Source organism: Enhydra lutris, unplaced genomic scaffold (genome assembly GCF_002288905.1).
Source record: "Enhydra lutris kenyoni isolate GAN:26980312 unplaced genomic scaffold, ASM228890v2 scaffoldscaffold26, whole genome shotgun sequence".
In the NCBI taxonomy this organism is placed as follows: Eukaryota; Metazoa; Chordata; class Mammalia; order Carnivora; family Mustelidae; genus Enhydra; species Enhydra lutris.
This window is the reverse complement of record NW_019154110.1, coordinates 12,373,027-12,400,131: the sequence shown is the minus strand read 5'-3', so window position 1 is coordinate 12,400,131 and position 27,105 is coordinate 12,373,027. Positions and strand designations below refer to the sequence as shown.

The following is a 27,105-nucleotide window of genomic DNA, read 5'->3' as shown; positions in this document are numbered from 1 at the left end:
AGAGAGATATATATATATTTATTTATTTATATAATATATAAATAGCTATTCAGCATGCAAAGAGTTTAGTGATTTCCCAAGTTAGATTACAGAGTTCACACCAGCCACATGGATGGTCTGGTGACGTTCCGCGCTGAAGAGCTGGGCTGGGGACCACACGATCCACCTCACGGGAGAATTATCCTTGCTTCTCTGAGCTCACGGGCTGAATGTACTGGAAGAAATGAATGTTTTCTCGATTCTTGTTTTTATTTCTGTCGGGCTTTCTTGCTCCAAAGGCGAGGGTTTTCTGGGAGCTGAACAGGCTCTGCCTGGCAGCAGCTCCAATGCGGTCTCCTGGGGACGTTGCCAGGTGAAGTGTGTTTCATGATGGCCAGTCATCGGGTGCAGGTGGTGCCTGAAAGGCCGAGTCTTGTACACCAGAGAGAGTGGGAAACTGCATGTCGGGGGCTGAGGGGAAGGACTTTGTACCATAGTAAAAAACCTGAATGATGACAGAGATGCTATTGGTTGCATTTTCCCTCCTCTTGAAGGAAAAAAATAAAATGTTTTAATACCCATCAGGTGGCACTTAGCACATGACCTTCTCTGAAAGTCATCCCTCAGACCTCAGGACTCCAGGGATCAATCTCCAGGCCACTGACTGAGCCATGAGCTCTACTCTCAGAGAGCGCTTTGTGGCTTAGCTGAGCGCACGTCTCAGGTCATCTCACAGACTCTCCAGAGGCCAAAAGGGGGCCCCCTACTCCCCAGACAAGATTTCCAGCTTCTCTTGCTAACAGAAGGCCAGGAACTCAAAGATGTGCACAGAGACCTCCCACCCCAGCAATGAGAGTCTTCTCCAACCTTCCCTACGAGAGAGACCTCATCACCTGGCCCCTGAGTGAATCAAAGATTATATTATCAAAACCTCTAAGTAACTCACATGAACTCTCCACCCCCGTCCTACCCATGCACCTGTCAGGAGATGTAAGATAACAGTGGACCCAGGTACCAGAGCCAAAATCACTTCTTAGATAATTGTGGTTTTCTTCCTTGTCGTGGCCTCAGCTGTATGTCAGAAGGCGGATATTCTCCAAACGTAGGCACGTACACAGGCACACATACATGCAGACACACACGCAGACACCCTACCCTTTGAAATACCTTCCCGTGTTTCTTGGTAGCGCAGGCCACCCACAGAGGTTAACACCGGATTACCGTGGTCCTGGGGCTATCGATAGACATGGGAGTCATCCGTCAGTCCAGTTCTCTACCGTTCCCATTCCTGAATGATACTGTAAGGAAGCTTCCCGGGACAGGGAGAAGCTCTGAGAGTAGAGAAACTCACTGGCAGTATTCAGGTGTGGAGAGGGCGGCTTCCTCTCGCACACGGCGTGGAGGCCGCGCTCCCTGGGGAAGGAGGCAGCGGGGCCCCGCTCCCGGACCTGAGACTGTGAGAGCTGATTGTAGACGCTGAAGTGGGTGTTTCCTGGCGGCTGGGAGCTCTGAGCCGAGAGAGTGGGCAGCCGAGGCATCATAGTGGTGGCGGTGAAGTGGGTGGGGAAGGACTGGTAAGGCACAGTCTCCATTGTCTGAACACTGTAGCTTGTGTACGGGGAGACTGACGTCCACATGTTACAGCTCAGGGGGGGTGGGGGCAAGTCGTCCACCCCAGACACCCCAGCAATCTCCGGCCCCGAACCTGAGTACATACAGGCTTCTCTTGGGGTCACCTCACTGCAGTAGGAGGGGCTCAGCATCTGCTGGTCGTAGGGAGGGGGAGAACGGAAATAATGATCCTCTCCCACTGCCGGGGGAGCTTCCAGATAGGATCGCTTGCAGGGTAAGTCCAGATGACGGGCACTGTCTGCTGGAAGACAGAGAAGCCTTCAGGAAGAGCCGTTTCCACCAGCCCAGGGCCCAGAACCCTCCTCTCGGATGCCAAGTCAGCTGCCATTGTCACTTAGGACCTGCCCCTCCTCCCATGCGGCCATGGCACTTCCAGAATCACTTTAATCAGCTACAGCTTTTATAAGGTGGCAGCAGCCAAGAGGTGGTCCGATTATGGGCCCTGCTCAGAGGCCACAGGGGACACCACATCAGTGGACATGCCGTGATGTGGTCAGCCAGGCGGCTTTCATCCTTTGCCACCATGACTGCTGGGGATGGGAGGAGGCCTTTATGTGCCCTGGCATTCTTAGGCGAGGCCCACCCTGGCCAAGGAAAGTGGAGGCAACTGCCAGGCCAGACTAGGCCCAGAGGCCACATCTGTCTGAATTAGCCAGAAAATTAAAGCCACGATGTTTCTGCCTTAATCCTCAGCTCCCAGGAAGGCCTTAGCAAGCCAAAGATACTTGCAGGCACGTTCCTGTTGCTTTTAGAAGAGGAAGTAAACCCTACATGTGTTCAAAGGAGTCCCAGCATTGTTACAATACAGATTCCAACCAGGGTTTACAAAATGGAAATGGAGCTGATAATCAGTAAAAGGTGACTTGGACTTTTAAGGCTAAGCTGATACTCTCTTTGGGGAAAGATGACATCAGCTGCCCCAAACCACCAATGCGTGTCTTTCGATGTCCTCAGCCATGACGGCTTGACTGTCTGGAGTGGCATATCCTCTGGGTCACACCTGTTTTAGGATTGAGGGTGCTTTGATAAATGATAGCTCCAGTCCCCACACCTCTGGACCCTGAGGTGTTGGCCTCCTCACAGGCTTAGAGACAAAGCCCATGTGACTTTATGTGATGTGCCCACCCCATGAAGGCTCTGAGCAGTGGCTATAAAAAGCACGTGGCACTGGGCAGGGGTACCCACCGGGCTCCTGGGGACATCAAGGCCAGAAGTGGTCTGTGAGGATTAAAATCAAGAATCAACATCCCTGGGGCACCTGGGTGGCTCAGTGCGTTAAAGCCTCTGCCTTCGGCTCAGGTCATGATCCCAGGGTCCTGGGATCAAGCCCTGCCACGGGCTCTCTGCTCTGCAGAGAGCCTGTTTCCTCCTTGTCTCTCTGCCTGCCTCTCTGCCTACTTGTGATCTCTGTCTGTCAAATAAATAAATAAAATCTTAAAAAAAAAAAAAATCAACATCCCTGCACTAAGCCGGCCATGTTCCTAACCCTCCAGGTTTGTTCTCCCAGGCCACACAATAACCAGGTATGTGCGTGTGTGTGCATGTGTGTGTGTACATGCACACATACACGCATAGGTGTGTGCCCACATAGCATGAATGTTCGCACATATGGTGGAGAGTGTTTGTAGGAAGAGCTTTACCCCTTGTCTGACCCTCTAGGGCTTCCAGCCTAGGAGAGAGCTACCTCGTCTTTTCAGGCAGTGGTAGAAGAGGCTGGAGTCCCTCTGGGCTGGGAAGGTGTTGAGGGGAAGGTCCTGTGGCTCAGCAGTGGCGAACTGCATGTGAGCCCCGTTCTCGTACTGGTAGTGCTGGAGCGCCTGATGGGCACCGTGCAGGGGACTGACGTCAGGCTTGGCTGAGAGCTGGGTGGAGATGAGCCTCTGCCTCATGATGCTTTTGGAGATCACAGGATATTCTTTGCTGGCGAGGCGGGGAGGACAGGGACAGGAAGACAGGAAGAGAGTAAAGATACTTTGAGGGTTACCCTTCGTTCTCCTGAACCCAGTCTGCGCCCCTACCCACGACCTGCATCCCGCCCCCCGGGCCAGGCAGCCCCACCTCTGCAGCCGGGCCACACGCAGGTCACTGTCGTCACTGCCCCGGAATCCCTTGGCAAAAGGGTTGTTCTCAATTTTCAGCTGTGTGATCTGTCAGGAGAGGACACATAGAGTCGCCATAGTAGAGGACTGAGCTGGTCCTCCTGCCCTGTCCCAGACTGTTCAGAGCTCTGGGCAGAGTCAAGGGACAGTGTACACCCCAGCCCTCGGCCAGCTGGCCGGCAGCCTTGCCGCGTCCTCCCGGCCCACTCCATCCATGACTGGTTCCTTGCTTGCTCCCATCCATTCTCCTCACTGCAGACCTTCTGACTCTGCCTCCTGTTCTCCTATCTGTGTGCCTCTCACAGCTTCACATCTGTGTCACCCCATCCAGGGCATCTGCCACATCAGCTTCTGAGGGACCATACTAAATGCCAATCTGTCACTCTTCTGCCTGAAATCTGCCACAGCCTATGGCCCTTCCTCAATCCCCCAAGCCCACCTGGCCAGTCCCTTGCATGATGTGACAAGCCCCCTGAGAAGGGTTGCCTGAGCAGCGGCAGAGGGACAGGGGAGAATGGCCCATGCATGGACCCAGAGGCGGTTTGGGGCAGTCAGGCTGGGGAGGGGCGTGGCAGGGTGGGAGGTAGACCCATCTGACCACTGGCTGACCGCAGGCTCAGTCTCCCGGCTCCCACACAGCTTACTGTGCCCTGAGGCTCCTTTCCCCAATCTATCCCCTTTCCTGGCAGGCCCTGAGTCCGATCTTTGAATCCCAGCAGGGCCAAGAAGTTTGTAGGACACAACGGCCTAACACTCAAGCCTCAAGGCAAGATCCATGCTCTTGGTTCTTATAGTGCCGACTTTGTCCATTCCCCATAATTACTTCGCACTGGAGATTTAGGAATCTGGTCTCCCTTCCTACTCAGCATTTGCTTTCTCACTGCTCCGAGGGACAGTCCAGGTGTCCAAGGCGCCTCTGCCCCGTGCATGGGGGCTTCCCTTCCTGCCTCCCTGATGGCACAGAAATGCTAGGCAGGGTCAGTGGTTGGGTTTGGGGGTGGCTATACCTTGTGATTCTGGTAGGAGGTCACAGAGATGAAGGAAGTCTCTGGGAACACATGCGTGCAGAAGGCTGTGTTTTTGGAGCCGAAAGCATTGTTCTCATCAGCCTTCACGATGTGTAGCCTTGGCTGGTACTTGTGCATGGAGTTGAGGATGATCTGGAAGACAAGGGTCTTTTTCTTAGCTCTAGGTCCCCACCCCCTCGTCCCTGGTCTCAGTCAGCTGACTTCAGGCTGGCTTTCATGCTCCTAAAAGCCCAGGTTCCAGGGCCTGACGCCTGGGACAGAAAGGTGCCAATGCTCCCAAGCAAAGAAGCAGGCTCCTGGGCCCCAGCTCAGCCCCCACGGCCCCCGCTCAGCCCCTCTGCTCCAGAACGAATGCCTGGCCCCAAGACCTTCCTGATGGCACAGATGTTTCACTGCAGTAATGGAGAACTGAATAGTTTTAGTATATGTGCTGCCGAAGCGAGCACTGGAGAACTGAATAGTTTAAAGCCCAAGTGACCTCAGCACTGTGTAGCAGGTGGAATTCCGAGCTGTAGGCAAAGGTCCAGGGTGTCACGGACTCGCTGTGTGACCTCAGGAAAGTCACTGGACTTCTCTGAGCCTCAGTTTTCATATTTGTAAAATAGGATCCTAATTCGTAACTCATCTCCCTCAGGTTTCCTGCTCCAGCTGCCTCTTCAACCTGCCCATCCTGTCCTCTCTTGCCTCTCCTGTTCCTCACTGCCCCGCCCCCCCGCCCCCATACGCACTGCTGTACGACCCGCTTTTCATAAAGATGACTGCCAGGGTGTGCAACATGGGGGAGGAGCTGAGGAGAGTGTCCCACAAACTTCATCTCTTTCAACATTTGCAGAGGCCTGCTGAAGGGATTCTGGGAGACCCAGACGCATCCTGCCGGCAGACCTGCTCAAGGCTGCTCACAGCCTGGAGGGAAGCTCCGTCATAAGCTACAGTTCCAGGTGCCAGGGTAGGAGAGAGCAAAGTTCTAGAAATAATGCCACAGAAGGCCAGAGGCCCCACGCACCTACAGGCCCTTGAGGATGCCTGGGGCTGGGGAGGTGGGTCGACCCACCAGACCCAAAGAACCCAAGAGGCCTGGCCCTGGAGCCCTGGGAGTAACATACAGTAGTTGCGACTCCAAACCTGCTTCATTCGGCTGTGCCCCACGGTAGCGGCTGCATCATGTGCCATTAAAATGTATTTTTTATCGTTGACATTTGCCAGACGCCCTCCCTATTGGAGGCAGGACCAGGAATTTGGGGCATTTTATCAGCACCGCTGCTTTTGTTAACCCTTTGGCTCCTATTCTGGCTGGGCAAGGCTGGCCCTCTGGCCCCATTACTCTCTGAGCTCCCTTCTCTCCTTCCTTTCCTTCTAGGGGTGCCCCTTCCTGGGCTAGCCCTACTGGCTCCCATCTTCCCAGTTCCCAGGGACAGGTCTGGTGCCAGATTAAAACCCTGAGTGACCAGAGTGCCAGAAGAAGGGCCGGAACCAGACTCTTCTAGGGCACACCAAGGCAGAAGGGTTAGTCTAGGGAAAGGTGCCACATTCAGCATGGCCTGGGGACAGAGAAAGCCCAGGGGACAGGCACAGCTGAGGAGCAGGTGGAGCAGCAGCTGGGCCGTGGCCTCTGGCTCTCCCTGGGCTCCTCAGCTTGCCTGGATCTCTCCACCCAGCAGAGCTAGTTTTTCTGCCTTCTGCACTGGCTGTGACAGCCTCCCATGACAAATCTCTGGACCCTCTCGGGGCAGATACAGAGCACCCCAAGCCCCCAGCCAGGGCCTGCAGCTGAGGACCCATTGCCCAACTGGGAGCCTGCCAGATAAACGAACGCAGAGTGGACACAAGTTCTGCCTCGGGAGGCCTCAATGGACATTTGTTTCCAAGAGGCTGGGGATAGGGGACAGGTCTTGGGAAACACCTCTCAGTCCCTTTAGGTTATTCTGCCACCCTGCACTGCCCCCCAGCTGCAGGAGTCCACAAAGGACCCAAGTTCCCAGAAGACCAGGAAACTAAATCCCTGGGAGGTGGTCAAGATGCCTCCAGAAGCCCCCAGAGTCCCACCTCCTGGCCTTTTCACATGCAGTTCCTTTGGCTTGATCTTCCTTTTCCCCTCTCTCTCACCTTCTAGGGTTATCTTCTCTAAACCTGACTCTTCCGGGAAGCCTTCCCAGATCACTAGGTCCTTTTGTGAATCCCTGATTCTGAAACTTCCTCCCTACACATTGTCTACTTGGCTGTTGTGTTGCTCCCTAGTGGTTTCCTGTTCCTGCTGGTCCCTTCAATTAAACTATGAACTCCTCAAGAGAAAAAGAGAAAGGGACATATTTTTTACTCCTTTTGTACCTCTGGGATCCTTTACCCTTAGACAAGAACTAGTAAGTGCAAGGCAGCCTCTAAGGCATTCTTCAGGTAAAAATTCAGGATTAAACCTATGCACAGCATGCTGCCATCCCCGCGGCAGGACTAGCCCCTGGCCACTTGGGGAGCACACAGCCAGTGGACTGACAGATCTAAGCAATGCTAGGCACCAGCACAGTGAGGCTGGGCTGTCCCTCAAGGACACCTGTCCCTCAAGGACACCCACCCTGCTCCTCGGCCACCTGGGGAGTCCTAGGCTCTGTCCGTCTGGCCAGAGCCCTGGGTACCATCAACTCCCTCCTCCTCACTGTCATTCACCTCCAGGTCCAGTCAGTGACCAAGTCCTGTGACTCCATCCACAAGATAAATGTCTCTCTGTTCGCACTGCCCAGCACTGATTCAGCAACCCCTCCCCCCCCCCCGCCATCTCTCTCTGGGTTTGGGGCTACCTCCTCCCTGTCTCCCTCTCCATTTTCACTGCTACACATCAAATCAGGTCACTCCCCTGCTTATAACGTTCCAGTTCATCCAGAAGGACTGTCCACTTGCTTTGTATTTCTTCCTCTTGCCTCCCAAGTTTTCCTCCCTCCATTCCTGCCAACATTTAGAGCTCAATAAGTGTCTTATATTCATAATGCCACCTTTGATGGTTCCCTCTTGCCCCTTGGGATAAAGGCCAAACTCCTTAGCCTATCAGACAAGGTCCTCCATTGACTGAGGTGGAGAGATTGCCAAATACACCTTCTAGGGGAGGGACCCAGTCTGGCTGGGAAAACTGGGAAGAGAGAAAGTGCCAGCCGTGAAGGGCAGGGAGGAGCCATAGGGGTTGCAATCTTGGACACAGAGAAGTCGGGAAGAGTCCAGAAGCTTCAGTGGATCTCTGCTCAGCAGTTGCAAGTCTTGAGCAAGCTCTTTCCCCCCAAGGCATTGGGGTCCCTATCTGCAAAGGGAGGCCTTCGACTAAGAAGTGGTCCCAAACACCCCTCATAACTCAGACACTCTGGAACCCAGACAGGTGTCTGGAGAAAGGTCCTGCTCATTGAACCAACGCAATTTTAAACTGGTGCTTCAGCCCCAACAGCCCAGGAGAATGTGGAACCAACTCCATGACTCACACCTGGCTTTACTCGGAAGTTCCTCAGGCGCCACATTAATCTCCTTTGCCAGAGTCTCACATTTATACTTGTGGCAGAGGACATTGGGCCAAATGGACCAGTCACGTCAACAAACCCCACTACATAACTGGTCCCATCATTGTTTTACAGACATGGGATTCATTACATTCTGGCTGCAATTCAGAAGCCTGTTCTATTTTAACAAACTGTGATAGCGCCAAACATCCATTTCCTCAAGAGATCACCCTAGCATGCTTGGCCAGTGAGGTTGAGATTTATCTGCATTAGAATCACAGAACATAAGCACGTGGAGAGGCAGACCTTAGAAATCATTCTGGTCCAACCTCCTAATTTACAGATGAGGAACAGGAGGCTTGTAGTGGGAACGTGACTTGCCCAAGAACACAGAGCTGGCTGGAGACGGAATCCTGAGAAGAGTCCAGATGGCCTTTGAGAGAGCACACACTGCTCTCCACAACACGCTCAGAAATTAATGATAAAGTGTCAGCCCAACACTGTGAGAGACGAGGATTCACCAGGCCCTCATGTCCATCACGGAACACAGTGTATCTGGATGCTAGCCGCACAAATGTGGCCAATGTCCATTTTGTCATAGATTAAAACCAGATTTCCCCCTGTGTCATAATTTTACTTTTTAAGACTACCTTCTCCATCATCCTTCTTACCTTCTCCAGTCCTGCGAAGAGGTAAGGATGGAGGCAGGTTCTAGAGCTTACACAAAAAGAGGAAAAAACTGAGACCCAGAAAGGTAAGCGATTGGCTGAAAGAAGACCCAAAGTAGAGCTGAGTCGGGCAGCCCATCAGCCAACTCACGAGGCCTTGGCCAGGTATGCCTTAGGCCTCACTCCCAGGGTAGCAGCCCAGGGGCCCGGAAAGCTTTCTGCCTTCTCTCACAGACACTGCAGTGTTCACAGAGCATAGTCTATGTGCCAGGCCCTGTGCTGAGGAGCCTACACACATCGAATAAGTACTCTTTACCACATGCCTGTGTAGTAGGCATTATTATTGGGTGCATTAGGCACAGCCTAAGGGGACTGCAGCTCAGGGAGGTGAAGGCATCTACCCAACCTCAGACAGCCAGTGGGAGGCAGAGCTAGATTTTGGTACTAATTCCTGAGCCTGAGCTCATACATGTCCCTGGCTGGAGTGCACCAGGCCCGATGGGGAGTTGTACAGGGCATCTGTATCTCCCAACGCACCAGCAAGGGCTCAGCACATTGTCAGGGTGCAAAAAATGTGGGAGAAAAGGAGGAAAAGAAGGAGATCAATAGCCCTGGGTCCCCACCGACATGCTGACAGCATAAGCTTTGGAGGGAGTTCAGCCCCTGGCAGAGAACAAGCCTTCTCCAGCTAAATCCCACCCCTGTCCGCCAGTTCTCTCATTCACTTATTGCTTACCAGCACCCAATGTGCCAGACCCAGTGCCAGGCACTAGGATACAATTGTGACTTAAAACCTTGTGATTTCCTGTCTAGTGGGAAAAGTCACACAGAAATCCAAAAACTAGGCAAAAGTAAGTAAGTAATGAGAAAATGTACTGGAACAAAGACTACATTTATTTATTTATTTATTTATTTATTTATTTATTATGTATTTTAAAGTTTATCCAATTTTTATCTTTTTTTAAATTTTTTTTTAATTTGTCAGAGAGAGAGTGAGCAAAAGCAGGGGGAGAGGAAAAGGGAGAAGCAGACTCCCTGCCGAGCAAGGAGCCCATTGCAGGACTCAATTCCAGCCTGAGTCAAAGGCAGGTGCTTAACCAACTGAGCCACCAGGTACCCCAAGACTACATTTATAATAGTGATGACTAAGATGAAATACTTAACTGAAAATATGTAGGTTCTGATGAAGAAAACTTTTGGTGGGGGGTGGGGAGTAAAGATTTTATTTATTTATTTATTTATTTATTTATTTATTTGACAGAGAGAGAGTGAGAGATAGACAGCACAAGGAGGCAGAGCAGCAGAGGGAGAGGGAGAAGCAGGCTCTCTGCTGAGCAGGGAGCCAGATATGGGGCTTGATCCCAGGACCCTGGGTTCAGGACCTACGCTAAAGGCAGACACTTAACAATGGAGCCACCCAAGCATCCCTATGATGAAGAGAACCTGAGGACACTTTTGAAAAACAAAAAGTAGGCATCAACAAAGAGAAAGGCATTCCTATCCATCCCTCCCTAAGTCAATTTATAATTTTGAGTGATCGTAATAAAAATACAAATAAGTTTCTTTTTTAATTATATGCTGATTCTTAAAGTTCATATGAAAAAACAGATAAGACGAACCAAAAAAACTCTGCAAAAGAAGAGCAATGGGGGACCAGCCCTGCCAGACACCAAAGCCTATCGTGAAGTCTCAACAATGAAGGCACTGGCACATGAACAGACACAAATTCAAGGAGGATTTAGTGTCCAGAAATAAGGCATCTGAAGCCAGGAGGGAAAGAGAACCAGTCAATTACTGGTGTGAGGACAACTGGATAGCTTTTTAGGAAAAAAAAAAAAAAAAAAAAAAGTTGGATTCACACCTCCTACTGAATGCCAGAATAAATTCCAAAAGGATCAATGGTTTAAATGTAAAAATAAATCCATAAAATATTAGAAGAAAATAAAGAAATTTTCCTTCAAAGTAAGGAGTGGGTAAACGCTTTCAGTCACTCAAAATCCAGAAACCATAAGGAAAAGAGCAATATTTTCAGTCAAAACCTTCTGTGTGGGAGTACCCCTATAGGCAAAGTCACAAGGCAAATTGCAAACTGGGAAAACACATGAGCAGTTCCTGTCACATACAGGGGCTAAGCCTTCCTCATTTATAGAAGCTCCTAGAATGGATAACTGCTCAAAAATCTGAGAGAAAAAATGAGCAAAGGATAAGAACAGCAGTTCACAGAAGAGGAAAAAGATGTTTAACTTCACTCAGAATAAAGGAAATGCAAACTGAAACTACAACCAGCATCTACAGTTTACCCCTCAGACTGGGAAAAGCCCAGAATGTCTCTCCCACCTGCTAGGAAGGCTCCAGCCATGGCAGGAATACACATCAAAAGGCACAACCACGAGTTACAAATCCAAACACCTCTGAGCAAGCAACTCACCACACAGAGATACTTGACGCAGGTGTAAAGTGATATATGTACCAGTTTAATTGAAAGAGCAAAAACAGGCATCTTCATTTCTTCAATAAGGACTGGCTACATGATTTATGGAACCATCGCACAATGAAATTCTAGCGGCTATAAGGAAAGGAATCAAAGGAAACTCTAGATGAATGGCATGATCTCCATTTTATACTGTTTACAAAGCAAGGTACAAAAAGCTTTTATAGTGTACTACCTTTTGCATATGAAAGAAAGGACTTGAGATTCTGCATCCTGCTCGTTTATGCAAAAAGAAATGCCGAAAAGAAATTATTAACAGCAGTTAGCTGTGGCCGGGGATTAGAAGAAACTGGGAGATGGAGAACCAGAAGAGAAAAATGGTTTATTACAGACATTTTTTTATGTACTCATTGTTTTGTTTTTAAATCACGGAACTGTATATTTCCTATTCAAAAACAAATCTGATTTATAAGTATAAAATTCTAGGGGGTGCCTGTGTGGCACAGTTGGTTAAGCATCTGACTCTTGGTTTCGGCTTGGGTTGTGATCTCGGGGTCATTGGATGGAGCCCCAAGTCAAGCTCTGTGTTCATTGCGGAGTCTGCGGAGGATTCTCTCTCCTTCTCCCTCCACCCCTCACTCCTAAAATAAATAAATAAATCTTTAAATAAATAAAATCCTAACTGTGGTAAGGACTAGGACAGAAAGGTGGATGGCACGTTGGGAGCATGTAATGGGGACCCTGAACTGTCTCCCTGAAGAAGGGGCATTTGAGCTTAGATCCCAAGGCTCAGGAATAACTAGGTGAAGAAGCCCGGGGTCAGAGGAGGAAGTGGCACACTGAGGGGACAATGCTGTGCCACTTGGTGACCAAAGAGCCACAGCCCATACCCCCAGCCTGGAGCCAACCCGGCCTCTCGAACAGTTAGACTTACTGTGTCAGAAATCGTAAGCTGGTCTCCCAACTCAGCAGTCTGGGAGTCCTGGGGCAGAAGAGGTCTCTCTTCTCACACAAAGATGCACAGACGCACAGACACACCCTGCTGCAGCCATTGGCTCCCTGCCTCCAGATCAGGAGAAAAGTAAGACCCGGCCATCACCAAGTCCTGCTGCAGGAGACAGGCCCTACCTCAGGGAGGCCCTCCTCAATTTCCCGAAGCTACTTCTCTTACCATTTCTTGGTGTCCTGGCCCAGGACCCTGTGGGGGTGGGAGGCAGTGCAAGTAGGAAGCAATGGGCACCTGCCCCTCCCTAAGCAGAGGAACAGAAGTGGAGCTGAATTGGGGCCCTAAGGCAGCAGCTCAGTCCTGCCCAGCACCCCCTGATCCTTTCTGCCCATCTCTGGGTTTAGGCTTACTCCCAGAAACTTACTCCCAGGGGATTACTGGTGGTAATACACTGAACCTACCCCAGGAAGGAATAGAGGGCCCTTCTGGACTGCAACAAACACCCACCAGGAGTTTTCTAGGGAGAACCTGGTCCTAGAACACATGGGCCATGTGGTCCGAGGGGTCCCTCTGGCCTGTATGTAGGACTGGCTGCCCTGTCCAGGCCCTCATTGGGACCCTGAACCTTCTCCCGGGGGTGGGCTGCAAATGAAAGGCAACAGCTAAAATCCCTGAGATACTAGGAGACCCAAGCCGAAAGTCCAAAGTTCACTTGGTTGAGAAAGTGCCTCGAGGTCCAGGAGGTTTTAAGGAAAACTGAAACTGTGGAGGTGAGCAGTGCAGAAGCAAGGGCTTGTTTGGGGCAGACTCGTAGCCCGACGTAGCTCTTTCCCAGGCTCCTGCACGGAGAAGCCAGGCAGGGTGACGAAGGGCTCAGCACTCCCACCGGAGCAGGCCAACAAGCAGAAAGCCCTGGTCCACCTGGCTTATCTAGGAATCCATCCTCCACAGCCCTTGCCTGCATGGTCAAAAGCTGCTCCCTCTCCAGGGATGCTCCAAATAGTTGAAGATATGACAGCTCAAGCCCTGGGTACAGAAAAAACAGGCGGAGAAGCCAAAAGAACGCTGGACTGGGAACAGGTATGGGTTCAAGACAGCTCCTTCACACCCAGCGCCTGAGATAATGGCCTTGTCTCTGGGTCCTGCCACCATACATGGGGAGCTGTAACCACTAAGCTGCTCATGCTGGGCAGATGCAGGGCTGGGGGAGGCTCTGCATCTCAACCCTCTGCAGAGAGCTGAGTTAGTATGGGGAGTATCCCTATCGCCAAGGAAAGATGAGCTCCAGGCAGACGTGGTGAGTGTAGCCAGGGGCACCCCCAACATCACAAGCCCCTCAGGCAGCCCCACTGGGCTCAGACTCAAGATAATATGCAGGATTCCTGCAAACTCCTTGCGGACTCGGGGAGAGCCACCGGAGGAGCAAGCCAGGCTGGGAAAATCTACTGCTGGGCTAGGAAGGCCAGGTCTCTCTCCCACTTCTTAAAAAATCCCGACTTTTCAAGCACTTGAGTCCCACCCCTGCCACCTTCTGCAGGGGTTTGGGGTGGGGGTAAGGGTTTGATGAGTCCTCTCAGGCATCCCTACAGCTGGGAACCATGGTAGCAAGCCGTGCCTCCAACATTCTCACCAGAACTTTGATTGATCTCTGGGTACTTTGGACTGCTCACTCCAAGATCCAGCTCTTGCCAAGCTCTGTGCTCACCCCAGTGGTCAGTCCCATGGGGTCCCTGTGTGCAGTGTTGGGCAGAGACAGGCCTGCCAGTGAGGTTCCCACACACCCACCACAGAGGCCCTCGTTAACCTCTCCAGGTTGGTGCCATGACTTGGGCAAGCAAGGGAAGCCGGGTAGGAGCCCATGGGGAGCAAAGTCTTAGCCAGGAGAGTGCCCAGGAAGACCCAGGAGGCCCTTCTCTTCCTCTGTTAAAAGGCCCCGTGCTCTGGGAGGTGGGGGCTTGGCCCACCCTTCCCATTAGATGGGTGGCTTGCCTCTGCCCCCATGAGAAGTTGGGGCTGCATCTTTCTGCCACACCCCCCACAGCACCTGCCTGCATCGCATGAGAAAAACTGCACCCCTTAAAAACAGAAAAGTCAGGAGTTAAATACACTAATTAAGCTTTCTCCTAGTTGCTTGTTTATAGATTACCAACTCAGAAGAGAACTGAACAGACTCAGAAAATTAGAAGCAAGGGCTGCTTGTCTTATATACCACTCAGAAATGACCCACTGCTGGCATTTTTCATGAGGAACTATGATTCACAGGATTCTGATGTGCATGCAACCCCTCAGGAATAGAACTTAGGTATAAAAGAGGCACATCCCTGCACCCCCAGCCCTACCCCTGTGTCCCCCACCACCAGACACACCCTGAGGATTTCATGAACAGCCTGGGTAACTGCATCTAGCAGCCTCTGCTGCTCCCGTGCCCCACCCCACCCCCACCCTGTACTTCCAGAGTAAGGATGGGTAGCTGAGAGGGGCCGGGCCTGTGCCCTGGCCGATAATACCAGGTCCCCAGACTTCAGTTTGCCACACACTTGAGCTAAAAATTTCCACATAAAACGCTTTTTGTGGGCCTGCCAGAGCCAGATGAGGAAAGAATGAGCTTTAGCAGCCTGGAATGGGGCGTCAGCGGCAGCATCTCTGGGGCTGTAGAGTCTCCCTTGTAAGAGCCAGGTCCGGGGCAAGGCCAGGGAGGAGAGGCCACCAGGGCCAGAGTGAGGCCCTCCCTTCCAGAGCGCAGGGGCTGCCAGGCCAGGCAGACAGCTCACGCCAATGAGAGGCCTCAGAACTCATCAGTGACTTTTTCCCAAGAAAGTTAACGTGTGTTAGGCTCCAGCAAGGCCAAATTTGGGGACACTGATGCAGAGAGATTTTACCCATCATCATCTTCCTTGTCAACCGTTGCCATTTATTTAGAGCCTCCCACGTGCACGGTGCTTCCTGCACATTCTCTCAGTTAATTCTCACAACCATGAAAGGTTTCTAGATAAGAAAACCAAGGCTCAAAAAGGCCAAGAAACTTGCCCAAAGTTACCCAGCCAGCAAGTGTGAGGAGAAGGATGCAGAGCCTTGGGGCGGTGGGACTCAGACCCCCCCCCCCGCCTCCTTCCTCACTCTGGCCCAGGCGCGGACCAAAGCCCGGAGCTGGATCCCCGGAGTGGAGTCTCCACATCGCCACCCCTACCCAGCCCCCCACCAGCGGTGCGGTCTGCCAGGACTGGCTCTCAAGGCCAGGCAGTCTCTTTCTTACATGGCCGAAGGGGTCCAGGTGGTTGTTTGTGAGCTTCAGCTTCTGGAAGGAGACGAGCTGCCGCATCCAGTGGGCCCCAGTGGCAGGAGAATCAGGGTGGACATAGAGCCTTCCTGGCATGGCGGGCTCAGCCTTCCCTGCCACCATCCTGCCAACAGAGCAGACAGAACCACAGCAGCTGATTACTCTGGGGTCTGGAAAAGCCCAGATTCCCTGCCCCCTCTGAGAGCAAATCCCCATAAACCTGAGGGGGGCGGGGTGGGAACCACTGCTTCTCCTATACTCTCAATTTAGGGCTTTGGGAGTTTGAGTGTTGGTCAGAGGAGAGCGTGCTGAGGAGGAGCTGCGACTCCGAAACTTTTATTTGATTGCAGTATAAAGAGAAAGGGAAGTTACAGACAGATGTGATTATTTACTTCAAAGAATGGGGCTAATCACAAATATATTGTGGGCAGATTTAGGCACTTCTGTATACGTGTTATCCTTTCAATTTTGAAATGTTATTATTTATATTATTTGGAGGGAGCGTCTTAGAGGACCTAGACAGCTTTCAAATTGCTTGTCTCCAATATAGTGTTTACCCCCAAAGAAATTAATTGGTAACTCTCCCCTCAGCTAGAGCCTGCTCTGAATGACAATTTAACCTGAAGAGAGAAGAAATAGAAACATGGCCCTTGCTAGGTCCTGGCCACTGAATCCTGCCGCCTCGGCCCAGTCTCTACTGACCAGCCCACTGTGGAGCCCCCATCCTGGCTGGCTGCTAATTCATTCAATCCCTCTCTCAACTTGAGCCCCATCCTGGGCTCTGGGGATAGACAGGGTACAGAGGAGGTAGCCTTAGGAAAAGCAGCCCAATGTTTATTTACCCAGCCCCTGGGTAAATGTTTATTTACCCTACAACCCACTTGTTTCTCCCAGCCCCTTGCCAAAGGGTCCCGTCATCCAACCACCAGGCAGCTGCCCCTCACTGTGGATCAACCGCTTAAAGGAAGGGCTCACAGCCAGACAATGAGCAAGTGGAAAAGCAGCAGAAGACTCCACAGACCAGGCACCTGGGAGCTAACCATCCAAATCAAGGTCCCTCAAGAAAATAGCTCCCATCCACCTCCTCAGTGCAGCCCAACCAGAGCCTGTATCCATCCAGCGTTGGTGTCCATCTGTCACCCCACAGCATAGTCACCAATCCCATCTGTCCACAGCTGGAGGGAGAGAACAGACTCTCGAAAGCCACCAAACAAACACTGCAGCTCGTTTCTAGCCCCAGCCCCTTCGGCAGCAGGTGGGCAAACATTTGTGGACCCTGCCAGCCCCTGCGAGTTTGGTTCCCAAGTCTACCGGTCCAGGCAATCCTTGGAACTAACTGGTGAGTCCCTGGACCAAACATCAGGTGGTGGGGTGGGGGTGGTGAGAGAAGACAGGGGATGTGAGGGTCCCAGATTCTTACCATTTGTTGTCACAGAACTTGTAGCGGTGGTCATCCGCAGGGACGATATCAATCAGCAGGATGTACTTGGTCTTGGGGTTCATGCCTGTGACTTTGACCTTGTAGCTGGGGAACATCCTCCTGGGGGGCACCAAGGTGTGAGGCAGAGGCATAGAGCACCAGGAGAGATGGCACACAGGGGTGAGGGGACAGAAGGCCCTATATCAGAACTGTAAGCTGGGTAAGGCCCTTCCCTCTCTGGCCTCAGCTTCCCCTTACACAAGGGAAAGCCTGCACCAGATGCTCTGAGCCCCTGGAGCTGTGTCTAGGAAGAGGGCTTACCTGGCTTCCCCAATGCAACACAATTCCCTACTATTTAGTCCTCCTGGCTGTGAGCACCTAAGGCATAGGAACCCTCAGGGTCACAAGAGAAGATTTCAACACCAACCTAGCTGCTTAATTTCGCTTCTGTCCTTTGCAGTCCATACACAACTAAAGTTCTGGGCTGCCATTACGGGGGCCAGAGCAAAAGACCTCAAAGTCACTGTAAGCTGCTTCTGTAATCAGTGGAGTGTCTCCTCTGGGCCTTGTCTAGGTAGAAACCCTCAGGCCTCGAACCAATTCACGGGAAAACAGGAGAGCGCTGCTAGGTCTTTGGATTCCTTTGGAGTGTTTAGCAAAAGTGTTTAACTGTGTGAAGACCTTGCCTGGGCCTATGCACACTAACGAGGACCAGGGAAAGTCAGTTCAGGAGCCTCATGGAGAAAAGCACAGATTCTAGAACCACTGTGCCATGAGCCCTGCCACTGACAAGTTGTGAGGCATTGAGCAACTTGCTTGGATCTCTCTGTGCCTTGGATTTCCTTAACTCTAAAATGGGGATATTGGCACCTATCTCATAGGCTGGTGTGTGGATTCACTGAGTCCATTTGTGACTCTTACCACTGGCCCTCACTGCACTCCTCCCTCCATAAACCGCTGGGCGACCGATCTCTGTGAAAATGGACTCACTAAAAAAATGGGACGTTTTCCAATTTCCATAGCCCTTGCTAAGCATGGGACCCTCAGGCTCAGTGACTATTCTAGAGAAGGGCTTCCCCAGACCCCCATTCACACACATGAACAACAGCACGTACACGAACCTACAAGGGCGCCGCTCTGCCCCCTGGTCACTAGACCCCTGATACTGGATCTCCCCAGAGGGGCAGACAGAGCTTCCTCACAATCCTCCTCCGAACCCCCACCCTTTCCTAGCTGATCTCCCACAAAGGTGTTTCCCCAAGAGAGAGGCCGATCCAAACCTAACTGAAGATGCTTAAGGTGTCAGGAAGCAAATCCCCTGAGCTGGGACCCTGCCCAACCAGTCCCCTCAAGGAAAGCCATCAAGTGGTCCTCTGCCTCCTCACTAAGCTGAGTGTCTGTAAGGGGAACCTCAAGAGAAGCTGCCCTAGACGCCTCAAACAGATGATTGGAGCCCCTCGTTTTGTCAACAGGGGTTTCAGCTTACCTGGACAGGACAGGGCTTCCAGAAGGGATCAAGGTCTCCATAAGCTGGCAGACCTACAGCAAGCCCCAGCCAGGACCCTGAGGTAGGAGGTTCAGTTCTACCCCTGGCTCAGCCCCAGCCTGCTCACCCTCTTTCTTGTGGGAGGAAAGGCCTGTGAGAGCACCGCAGTGAGCCAGGGACATGGGAGGTGTTTGGCCCTGTGTATGCGCGAGCGCATGTTCTTGAGTACACAGTGGAGTGCGCATGTGTGCATGTGTGCGTGCCTGGAGGGAGGAGGGAAGTTCTAGCAGCAAGTCTAGGGACTTATAAACCGTGTGGAAGAATTTGTCTCAGATGTCAATTGAAAGCATTTTCAAATGTCCACCCCACCCCCTCTCCAGGAACAGGGGAAGTGAGAGGGCTCAGGAACCCAGTCCTGCCTCCTGCTTACCAGTCAGTCCCTGCCTGGTCTCAGGGCACAGCTGCAGCCTGCAGCACCCTCTTTCCCAGCTCAGCCTCTTCCCTGATAGGCCTAAAGCTGAAGTGGGGACGGCAGCAGCTGCCTCACCTCCCCTCCTCCCTGGGGAAAGGCCAAGAATCCTGTCCCCTCCAGGCCACCATTTTGTAACTGTTACAGAAACTGCCACAAAATGGGACAGCCCTGGCTGTGCTTGGGCTGACCTGGCACCAGTGCCCTGCACTTAGCCTTAGCCTGTTTCTCCTGTAATCACTCCAGGTGGCAATGGCAGAGGATAGATATGGCTGCCCCCACCCCCTCCCGGCTCAGGCCAGTATCTACCAAGGCGGCCAGGAGAAAATGGCTTCTTGCCACTGGAATAGTCTCCCAAACCTAGACTGAGAGGAGGGTGAAGGACCCTGCCTCTCCCCTTCTCCTACTCCCTACTGCCCTTCATCTCAGCGGCTCAGGAGGCCAGGCTGACATTGGCTAAATGCTTTTTAGAAGGCCTATAAGCAGCCTTCGCTCAGCTCCCCCAGGCCCTGAGCTGGGGTCCTGTGATTTTGGCTTCTCCCAGAAGCTGACCATGGACCAGATTCCTGACGGAAAACACCCTCAGGGAGGTTTTGCCAAGACTTGGGCAGGGAAGGAAGGTATTCCCCAGCCTCTGCCTCCCGTGCCTACCAATTCCCCTCTTCTTACGGCAGGAGCCCCTGCGGGAGGGGATATCTGGTCTGAGAGAAGGGTTCAAAAGTCACTGCTCCAGGCTGAACTATTGAGGCTTAGTGAGTTCCACTGCTTTCACCGGAATAAGCATCTCCCCATCTGTTAGGGTCCAGATTGGTGATTGCTTCTGAGAACGCAGGCCTTGGGGACCCTGGGCACTATCATTTCCCCACCTGCAGGGCTCCAGTAGAATGAAGGGCGCAGCCGGGTAGGGAAGAGGCTGCGTGTGCAGGGGAAGCACACGGTCCACGCAGCCTGCAAACCTCTCCTCCGGGCCAAAGGGGGCTAAAGCTGGATCCTAGAGGCCCAGCAAGGGAGCGTTCACCAGGTGGGCATGGCTCTGGCCACCACAGCAGGATGGGTCTGGGAGCTGTGGCATCCTCGGGACTCCCCGTCCACTGTGAAGGCCCTCTCTACTGAAATCTATGAAAGGATGGGGCGCGATGTAAATTGTTTCTGTGATTTAGGACATAAATGTAGCTGAAAACCACCCCTGGAGCGGGGGGTGGGGGTGGGGGGAATGAATACCTCAGCGGGTCGGGGAGGGAGGGACGGGAGGAGAGGGAAGGGCTCGCAGCCGCCTGGCTCGCACTGTGCCCCGCCGCCCGCGCTGGCCGGGAATCGCTGGCTCGCCGGTCCCAGACACCCCGCGGCAACCCGCCCCTCCAGTCCCGCGCCGTCCAGCCCTCTCCCCTACCCCCTCCCTGTGCCCGGCGGGCCTCGCGTCCGCGCCCCTGGCGACCCCTCGGGGCTCCGGGCCCCGCAGGCAGAGCGGCGCTCCGGGCGCACGCGGAAACGGCTCCGCCGGGGAATAAACAAGCCGCCCGCCCCGCCGCCCGGGAGGAGATGAAAGCCGGGGGTTTCTCCTCTGATCATGAAACAGGCTCTGAAAGGGTGCGGGCTGGAGCCTTTATCTACTTCGTACTCGGAAATGGTTTTAGAATGAACTGCTAAGATAAGCTTCCTTGGACATTTCTCGGCGTGGGAGGCTTGCGGGGCGCGGGGCAAGGGATTCGGGGCATTGTGATTTTGGCAACAACCCCTCAACTGCTCGCTCGCTGCCGAGAGGGGACGTGCAAGGTCAGCTGGGCTCCGAGAGCCGCGGGGGCTCCCGGCTCCCCGGCCAAAGCCGTCGCCAAATTCCTGGCCTTGACCTGTGAGCCCCCCACCAATCCAGGGGAGTGCAGGGAGTAAACCGGACCTAGGAGACCAGCCAGATTCTCTCCACCTAGCCAGGCCGCCAAACCCCAAACCCAACGCACCAGACTTTCTCTGAAGGCCCGGAAACCCCAGGAGCCGCTAAATGTGCCTTCTCTTAAACATAGGCACAAAACCAAATCGTAGGGGTGAGAAGTCGGGAGAGGAGCTGTGAGGGGGGCGGGGAGGGGTGGGGGGTTGGGAAGGCACACAAGAGGATTCGCTTCTGTTTCTTTATTTGGGTGGTGCTTTGATGGGGGGGTATTCATTTTGTGTAAGTCTCTAGAGCTGTACAATTAAGGTTCGTTCATTTCTATGCAGGAATTTTCCACTTCAATAAAATGGACATTGAAAATTATATCCGTGTATATACAGATACTGTATATATCCGTATATATACTGATATATAACAGAATATATCAGTAGCAGAGCCCAGAGTCTGAAAGGAACCAGTTACAGGCAAAAGATGGGGTTCCACAGAAAACCCCACCCTTCTTTCGATCCCTAGTGTCTGGGAATCTTGAGAGAGATTTCTGGGAAGAGATTAAGGCCCATCAACCAAGGTTCAGTTTGCTGTAGGAGGGGGGCCTGTGTTGCTGGTACTGCCTATACTGAGACCAAACTTTCTAGAGCAAAATTATTTCTGAGAGCATGGCAAAGTTTCCTAATTTGTTCCCACTTTATACACACACACAGAGTTTTCTAATTCACTCAAAGCATTTTTAAGAAATATTTTCCCTGAGGTGGGAGGCAGGAGTGAGGGTGTGTGGAATGGATGCTGTTTGGGGAGATCAGTTGCTTCTCAGATTTTTTTTTTAAAGACACTTCCTTCTGATAGACTTTTGCTTTCAGAAAATACTTTAGAAAGAGATCAAAGGACTCTCTCCCCAACCCACTTTCCCAGTGTCTTCAACCCTTACTTGTCTTATCACCCACGCCACTGGGCTCTGACGCTCTGTATACAGAGCGAGGGCAATTGGCTTTGAAGCCCGGGATTAAGCTGGGCCAAATCCTTGCCTCAGAATAACAAACAATACAGGTTCAACAGGAGTTCTCATCGGTAGTTCATTTTTCAAACGCAAATTCACTGTCACTAACACAAGCAACATTGAACTCAGCAGGCTATGAAGGCTGATAGTGGAGATTTATCTGGTGGCGAAACCATGACCTAGGAGGAGAGCAGTCAAACGGTTAGGAAATTTTCATTTTTGGGACGTTTATATTTAAATTTTTGTGGAGCTCACTTTTATCTATGTTTGGGAGAAAATGCAGTTTCTCACATGTATCAAGCTTGGCAGGGATGTGAAGGAGGTAGAGAGAGGAGGGGTCTGCTCTCTGCAGCAAACGGCTTAAAACCTGCGAGTGCTGGAGGCTGAGAGGGACAGAAACTGGCTGGGAGCATTCTGGCCCCATTTTACACCTGACATCAGGGGTTACTGAGCATTTAGAAATTGATGTCTCCCTATGTGATTGGCATTTTATTCCCTAAATCAAATGGTTTGAGAATCCAAACCACTATCCAATGAAGGGGATGATCTCTCCTTGGCCTACAGACCTTCAAGGGCTTAAGGCAAGAGGCTTGTGACCCAAAGACAAACTAGCTTGAGAATATTCTGGTTCCCCTTCTCCAGGGCCTGCTTCTCCCTCAACCAGATAGCAGTGACCATGCCCCTAACCCAGCAGGGTCCCTACGGTAGAGCAACAACCCCACATTGAATGGCCTCTTAAATTAGCAGTAAGGGGAATTTCTCAAAGTTGGGGTGTTGTTCTGGGGGTGGGGTGTTGTTCTGGGGGTGGAGTGTCATCCACTTGACTGGTGCAGACCCGGCAACTGCCTAATCTTGCTTCTGTCTATAAAAGCCAAGTGCCTTCTCTTCTCTGGGATAAGGTTTATGTTCCCTCGGTTTTCCTCCAGCTTGAGCAGTCTAGGAATCTGTGATTCAAGGTTCAGGGGAACAGTCCAGGTCCTTTGCTAAGAAATGCAGGTGTCCCAGGAAGGGTGCCGGTAGAGATATGAAGAAGAGAACTGGGAGTCCTCAGGGTAGCCCAAACAAAGCAAGATGCCCCCCAAGGCTGCCCAGTCAGGGGAGGCGGGAGGAGGGGATCATGGGGGTGGGTAGAGCCCTGACTTTGGTCTCTGAGGTCAGCGAGCAGCTATGCAGGAGGAAAGAGGGTCTGTGAGAACCATGGGGAGGGGCAATGAGACTAGTGACTTTCTTAAGGACTAGACCTGTTACACAAATAACTTTCCGCCAGAGAAATGAAAGAGTGTGATGAAACCATAGTTGGCCAACTTCATCACAGCCACTTAAAAATTATCATCATTCCCTGAGGTCCATCTCAAGGATCAGGCACAAACATCTATCTGACGTTGGTCACCTATGGAAGTGTGTGTGTGTGTGTGTGTGTGTGTGTGTGTGTGTCAATCTGTCTGTTGCGGGGAGGGAAGGAGGAGGACCCATACAGATGCAGGAAACCCCACTAAGGAGAATCACAAATGCCTTTTGTTTTAAATAGCAGAAGCCAGGCTTGCCCCCAAGAACATGCTGGCCATTTATTTTCAAAAGACAAGGTTATTTCTGCTGCCTAAAAAGGAAATTCTGGAAATTTCTCTTTCTTCTTTCCTTCCCTCAACTCTAGCAGTCATAAGAAATAAATTCCCCCTCTTCACACCTATAATCCACTCAACAATTTACCATACATAGCTCACAGGACCCCTGGTTTGAGTCTCATAGTAACCAAGAAAGGAAGGATGGCAGGTAAGTCTGCAGTCACCAGCTCTGTTTTACCCAACACCACTGAGCCACAGGAAGCTTAGAGACATGTCCTAGTGCACTCAGCTAGGAAGAGGCAAGGCTTTTGACACGTGGCTCCCCACTGAACTCAAGGACTATTCTAAGTGGCACCCTCTACTGGGTTCCCCTCATGTGTCCTCCTTCCTCATCGCCCAAATGTAGCAAATTCAGGCTCTGATAGCCCCCTGCTTCTTCTCATGATAGCATCCCCAGGCACCCTTGCCACCTACTGGGGCAGGTGGCCAAGTGCCCAGACCTTTACCCCCACCAAAAAAAAAAGGAAACCTTGCATGCCTGCCAGGGAATGGACATGAGGGGCCACAGCACTCCTACACCACACTGCAAACCACAAGCTTTTTGTTTCTTTTGAACAGCCCACCGTTCTCTGAGCAGGTCAGCAGAGTTCTTTAAAAAGTAGAAGAAAAATGCTGAGCGGATGCCAGACATTTCTCTAATTACGATTAATTTTAGCTAGCATTTAGGGCACGCTTGCTTACATGTGCCAGGAGCTATGCTAAGTGCTTTGCATACAACTGTATGTATAGTTTTGCAGAGAGGGATGAGGAGAGGGGGATGAGAGAGTGGAGAGACTCTTGCCTGGGGGTTGCACAGATGCCAGCAGCTGCGGTCTGACTCCCCATTCCTGGCTATTGATGCTTCACCACCTTATTCCTCGGAAAACCTAATTACGGGCACACGGCCAGGCAACGGGACATTTCCACACCTACCCTGTCCCCAGGGACCAAAATCAAATGTGAGCAAGTGGGGAGGGGGTAGTTCCTACACCTGAACTCCCCAGCTTCTCTGTCTGCGGGTCAGTCCCCCTTCACTGATAACTGCTGGCCAAGCCCTTCCTGCCCCGCTCAAGACTCCCGGCCCCATCCAGTCTCTGGTCTTGCCCCCTCTGCATCTCCCTCCTCTCACCGTCTCCTCCAGGCTCTCTCCCACAGACACCAGCACATTTTAAAGATGTTTCCACTTTATAAATCATTATTTCTGGCAGCCACCCGAGAGCTGCTCCCTAAACAGCACACACACAGGGCCCAACGGTGCCTTTCCCTTGGCCGAAGGGGTTGCTGGCAAGAGAGGAACAGCACCCCTGGGATGAGAGATCTGGGGTTCATGCTGCCCTGGAAAAGTTACGGAAATAGGAAAACACCATCAGGTCCCCTTCCTGTTGAGGGCTATCTGTTGAGGGTCATCTCCGGGTCCCCAATCAATGCAATCCTGATAAACCAGGCAGGTCCCCAAAAGGAGGAGGACAAAGCAGCCCCCCACAGGGGCCGATAGTGCTTGAAGTGGGACCTCTGACCCCCAGATCCTTATTTGCATTTTATTTGCATAGAGCTGCCCCTCCCATCCTTCCATCCTTCTGGGCTTCCTAGAGGAGGAATCCCCTGGGTGAAGTTCTGTGGCCCGGTGGCAAACCATGGTAGGATGCTGCTGGGCTAAGGCCAGAGCGCCCAAGGGGACCCCCATTGCTCCCCTGTCTCCAGCGAGAGATGATTGTTAAGCAAGCTCCTGGGGATCCCCATCGCTCTCACCAGTCATCTTCCAATCCCCAAGTAAACATCCCAGAGCTGACCTGCCCGCCTTGGTGATGATCATCTCGGTGCCCGCCTCGTGGAATTTCTTCCAGAGCTCCTTCTCATGCAGGCCAACCTTGATGTTCTCGATGGTCTAGGGGCAAGAAGGAAGGGGACTTACATCGGCCTGGGATGTGGCTCCATGCGGAGCCCTGAGGACGGAGAACACAGACCCAAAGAACCATGCAGAGTGCTGCCAGCCCCAGGACTCCTTGCCTGAAGGTTTCGTTTCATAAAATTATACTGTACCATTGGTGAATTTTTCAAACTTTAAAAAGTAGCTAAAACCCACTCCTTCGGAGCTATAGCGGTCTGCAGAGGACACACACTGACTGTGTCAGGGTAGATGACACACTACACAAACATAAACACTCCATGTGGTGGGACGTAACCACAGGCTTGCCGACAGACACACAGACACAGGAGGGACGCCCGCACCCGCACACCCTATGCAGACCCGCGCAGGCCTAGGGCGTGCACAGACGGATTCCTTTCATTGTGATCATCAGGTTATCACCAAGACCTTCTTAGGGACGTCCCCACAGCGGCTCCCCGCTCGCACCCGCTGGGATCCGCTCTTCCCTCCCGGTGCCAGGCTTTTGCCCCCGCCCTCTCAGCGTCGTCGGAGCTGGACACTTGGCCCGGGCTCGCCCCGATGCCAAAAGGGTGCCCTCCGCCGCCTGTTCCAGAGGAGCACCGAGGGCGCGAAGCAGAAGAGGGACAGAAGGCAGAGTGTGACCCCTACTCCGCGGAGCAGAACACACAGTCCAGGACGCAACCAGATCCCGGGGAAGCGAGTCCTGTCCTCTTTGGGGCGGACTGGCAGACGCAGGCGGCCCTATAGAAAGACGGATGCCCAACCTCTGCCCGACGGCCACAGGCCCTACCTGCTCTGCCGCGGCGGCGGCAGCAGCTGCGGCTTCGGCGCCGGGGCCCGGCGGGCTGCCGAGCGCGGCTCCGCTGAGGCCCGGAGCAGCCAGCGCGGGCTCGGGAGCGTTGGCGGCGTTGGAAGCGCTGGCCTCGCCGAGCGCCGAGCCCGGAGCCCGAAAGGCCTCCTCGCTCTCCGACAGGCCCTTATCCTGCAGCATCTCCTGCGGGCACAGCACACACCGAGTCACATGCCTGGGTCAACACTCGCCAGAGGCCCCGCAGCCCGCTCCAGGCCAGCCGAAGGACTTTGGGCCCGGGAGGGAAAGGCCTCCCTGGCGCACGTGGACACCGCCCCCTTCTGAGCTGGGGGAGGGAGAAAATTCAGAGGGTAGGACCGTGGTCGCCTCCCTCTGGGTTCTGGACCTGGGAGGGTCTGTGTGCGGTTCAAGGTCTGGCTGGCCCTGGGTGTGGGGCTGTGTGATGAGCAGGTCTAGGGGAAGGACCGCCCTCTCGGCATTGCCCCAGCTGCACCCCCAGTCCCTCCCTCCTGCTGGGCTCCAGTGGAGCCTGAGGCCTAGGTCTCTTTTCACTGTTTCCTAATAACGGTCCAGGCTCACTGTTGGGTCAGGGCAGCCAGGAGACTTCCTGGGTAGGCACCAGAGGACAGCCAGGCCAGGAGGGCAGGGCCCAGGCTCCTGAAGCTCCACACCTGCAGAAAGGGCCTAGGGCTGGGCAGTCCCTCAGGTCCCCACTCAGCCATCTGCACTCACGCAGTCCCTTAGACACCAGTCAGGAAAAGACTTCTGAACCAAAGGCTTTTTCACTCCTGCCCATTCCCACTCCCATAGACACCCTATGGGTCCCTCCCACAGGCACATACAGCCTCACACGGACACAAGCACCGTCACAGAGCCTTCTAGTCCTTCAAGCAGCCACACTCTCCTAGTGCAGCACTGATTCAGGCCTTGAACTCAGCCAGGGGCCTCACATTCTTCCCCACACATTCACATGTGCTGGTTCACTCAGTCACACTTAAGCTCCAAAGGGCTCTGCTTTGGG

The 27,105-nt window shown here is 52.8% G+C and overlaps 1 protein-coding gene across 2 annotated transcripts; it reads right to left on the bottom strand.

The window, feature by feature from the left end:
- Positions 1–21: 21 nt before the first annotated feature.
- On the bottom strand, positions 22–26,264 carry LOC111151631 (T-box 4). Of its 2 annotated transcripts, none has more exons than XM_022509745.1 (8): positions 26,064–26,264; positions 25,176–25,270; positions 16,951–17,070; positions 15,507–15,654; positions 4,718–4,870; positions 3,670–3,758; positions 3,296–3,531; positions 22–1,849 (listed from the first exon to the last, which is right to left on the bottom strand). In XM_022509745.1, the coding sequence occupies exons 1-8, from the start codon at positions 26,262–26,264 to the stop codon at positions 1,233–1,235; spliced, it is 1,659 nt and encodes a 552-aa protein (XP_022365453.1). In that variant the 3' UTR covers positions 22–1,232. The 2 variants fall into 2 exon arrangements, with proteins under 2 accessions (XP_022365453.1, XP_022365451.1); XM_022509743.1 differs by having other exon boundaries at positions 1,233–1,852.
- Between the last annotated feature and the right edge of the window lie 841 nt (positions 26,265–27,105).